We start from the raw sequence: 3068 nt of genomic DNA on the forward strand, positions 1-3068 counted from the left end.
AGAAATAAATACTTCCCTGTATAAGTATGAGATCATAACTCATACAAGAGCCAAGCAGCGATGTAAGGAGGAACACAGTGCTGAACTGTGTTATTGACTTTTTCCTGGTTATTATTTGAACCAACCAAGGAACAATACTCTAATTGTAGCTAGAGACAAGTCAGATATAAAATATAAAAAGAGCCAAGTTCTCAGCATGCACCTGAAAAAGCTCTTTTTTCTATATTTCCTGCTTGACTGCCTCCTCCCACACCCATGTTTCTACTTTTACTGAGGGTATAAATTGCTTTGTGAGTTCAGCCTAGCCAGAGCCAACATGAAGACAGCCACAGTCTTTGTTCTGGTAGCTTTGATTTCTATGACGATGAATACTGCCTGGGCTCTGTCTAATTCCAAAAGTAAGTGTGTTAAGGGGATTCAAGCTGAAAGCAGAAAGGGCTCAAAACCCACTAGGACCTGGGGATGAGCTAGCACAGGGGAATGCCACGTGCCAGCTGCTTGGATCAAACTTGCTCCCTTTGGGCTATAATAGTGATCACTCTGCATTTCTTGTCAAGAGAGAGAAGAGGGGGGACAGAGTGAGAGACAGACACAGATACACAGAGACAGACAGACACAGACAGAGAGAAAAAGAGACAGAGACAAACAGAGAGACACAGAGAAAGAAAGAGGGAGGGATATGTATCTGACAGAAGCTGGGATAGAGAGATCAGGGCAGCTCCCCTAGGTTGGAGATGTGCCTCGCATTTGGGGCTTGTGGGAGCACTTGCTCAGAGATGAATCATGGGTCTAGTGTAATGAGAGAGGTGTGACTATCATTAGAGATTTTATGGCATCTTCTGAGGTGTAAAGGCAGGTTGTGATGGTGGAAGGTTCTTTCTCCTGAGACTGCATAGGCTGTGGAGGGGGAGAACCCTCTTCCAAGGGCCAGAATCAACAGCTGGCTTAAGAGCAAGACTGGAGCTGGTGAGGCTGAGGGTAGAGCCTCGGGTAGATTGAAGGATCTCAAATAAGCTAGTCTCCTGCAGGTGATGAGCCTTTAGACCTCTAGGGTCAATTCTCACCCTTGTCTTTCTGACTGCTTCAGGCTCCACAAACACCATTCTATGTTTCAGCATTAGAAAAACCTGGAGCTTGTCCTAAGCTGCCCCCAAACACTTATGGAACTTGTGATGAACGATGCTCAGGAGACGAAGCGTGCTCTGGCGAAATGAAGTGCTGCAGCAATGGTTGTGGCCATTCCTGCCAGCCTCCTGTCTTTTAAGTGAGTATAGTCTTATTTCTTACTTTTCTATTGATGTGATACGACACCATGACCAAGGCAACTTATAGAAGAAAATTTATTGGGTCCTTACAGGTTAAAAGTGTGAGTCCATGACCCTCGTGGTGGGGAGCATGGCAGCAGACAGGCAGGCATGGCACTGGAGCATTGTCTGCAGGCTTACAACTTGAGAAGGAATCCTGAGGCAGCAGAGAGTGAGCTAACTGGGAAGGATACAGGCCTCTGAAAAACTCCTACCCTGTCCCCTGTGATACAACTCCTCCAACAAATCCATACCTCCCAACATATTTCCCCAAAGTTCCAAAAACTATGAACTGATTATTCAAATATATAATACTAGAAGCGCCATTATCATCCATACTACAACATCCTGTCAAGGTATGTCCCAGGGACTGAGTCAGTTTCCAGGGGACTTTCCTGGAACAGTCTCATGCTGCTTTGTTCAGTGGCTGCACAAAAGTGGCTGGATGTGAGCAAGAGAAAGGAACTGGAAGAAGATGGAAGGACACCAGGTTACATGATCTGTGTCCTCTAAACAGCAAAGACAGGTCCACCATGACTAAAGTGACACAAGCCACCATGACTTAGACCCACATGGTCATAAACTGGGCTATCTCACTCTTCTCTCCCTCAGCCAAAGAGGTTTGACTCTCTCAGGACAACAAGTGTGCCTGGGAGGAAGAATACAATGAAGTTAATGGGAACATTCATTTACTGAGTATCTTAAAGTCAGGCGGGCATGTGTTACAATGGAGATTCAAAGCTTAATGTAACTAGATTGTCAGCATGAGCTCTGCATCAGTTTCTAGTAAGTTCTAACAGTGGTGACTAGCTGTGTCAGGGAAGATGTCAGAGTGGAGATCAGTAAGGAGAAGCTGAAGTTAGGGCACACAAAGCCAACCAGACAAGGGAGACAGGATCAGATGGTGGGAGAAATGTGGCCCTCCTTGAAAATTTGGAACATGATTAAAACAGAAAGCTTCAGTGTCTAGGTGGGAGACTCTACAACAAGCCCACGTCTAATCAGCAACGAGCTAACCAGCAGAGATTGAGGGCTGAACCACTAGAGGTTTGTAAGCCTCTAAGAAATGTCATGATCAAATCTGTATTGCAGATGACTTAGAGCCATGTGGAAGATGGAATCAATCCTCATAAGCATGACTGATGGCCAGCCACAGAAGATTTCCTCTGAATCCACAGAGCCCACGTTTGGCTTCTCCCTTGACCTAGAACTGCATCCTCTGAAGAGGAAGATCTACACTGTGGTGACAACTTCCTAATGTATTTGTGTCCATAATAAACTGCCCTTAGCATTCTTTTTGCTGAAGAATTCTTCTTATTTGTGTATCATTGACTATTCTTCTTTATGAGAACCATCTCTGCAGCCCCCAGAGAGTCCATGAACACAGACTGAGCCCTTAGGAACTCAGCGCACCAGAGACAAAGTCCTCCTAAGTAATTCCTCTGCCATGTCCGTATCTACCGACAAGACAGAGGACATGAAAATTTTTCTGGGGGGCATTCTTGAACATGCATCTCATCAAGCAATCAAAATGAACTGAGCATGTCTCAGAGCAAGATTGCTGGAGTGCATTTATTTACTGGTTTATGACACAGGAGGTACAGGAAGGGCTCAGTAACTCCATATTCTAAGGCAATACAATATCCTGCACGACTAGATAGTTAATTCAGGAGTGCAACCATGACCTTTGGGGTATGAGTTCTTCTTAGCATGAGTTAAGAGGCTGGAGAGCTGGACCAGTGGTTAATACTTCATGCCGCTCTT

At 45.1% G+C, this 3068-nt stretch overlaps 1 protein-coding gene across 1 annotated transcript; it reads left to right on the plus strand.

The window, feature by feature from the left end:
• Positions 1-207: 207 nt before the first annotated feature.
• LOC114625060 (WAP four-disulfide core domain protein 18-like) lies at positions 208-2617 on the plus strand. Its single transcript, XM_028772255.1, has 3 exons — positions 208-398; positions 1122-1264; positions 2408-2617. Exons 1-2 carry the CDS (start codon positions 317-319, stop codon positions 1262-1264), a joined length of 225 nt encoding a protein of 74 aa, XP_028628088.1. The 5' UTR covers positions 208-316; the 3' UTR covers positions 2408-2617.
• The last annotated feature ends 451 nt before the right edge of the window (positions 2618-3068 follow it).

This window comes from Grammomys surdaster, unplaced genomic scaffold (assembly GCF_004785775.1).
Source record: "Grammomys surdaster isolate TR1022 unplaced genomic scaffold, NIH_TR_1.0 213, whole genome shotgun sequence".
Lineage (NCBI taxonomy): Eukaryota > Metazoa > Chordata > Mammalia > Rodentia > Muridae > Grammomys > Grammomys surdaster.

Bases quoted from the DNA above. Each gene is read 5' to 3' on its own strand.
- LOC114625060 (XM_028772255.1), top strand. From the start codon at position 317: ATGAAGACAGCCACAGTCTTTGTTCTGGTAGCTTTGATTTCTATGACG. The intron at 399-1,121 runs GTAAGTGTGTTA...TTTCAGCATTAG, and splicing joins GGCTCTGTCTAATTCCAAAA to AAAAACCTGGAGCTTGTCCT.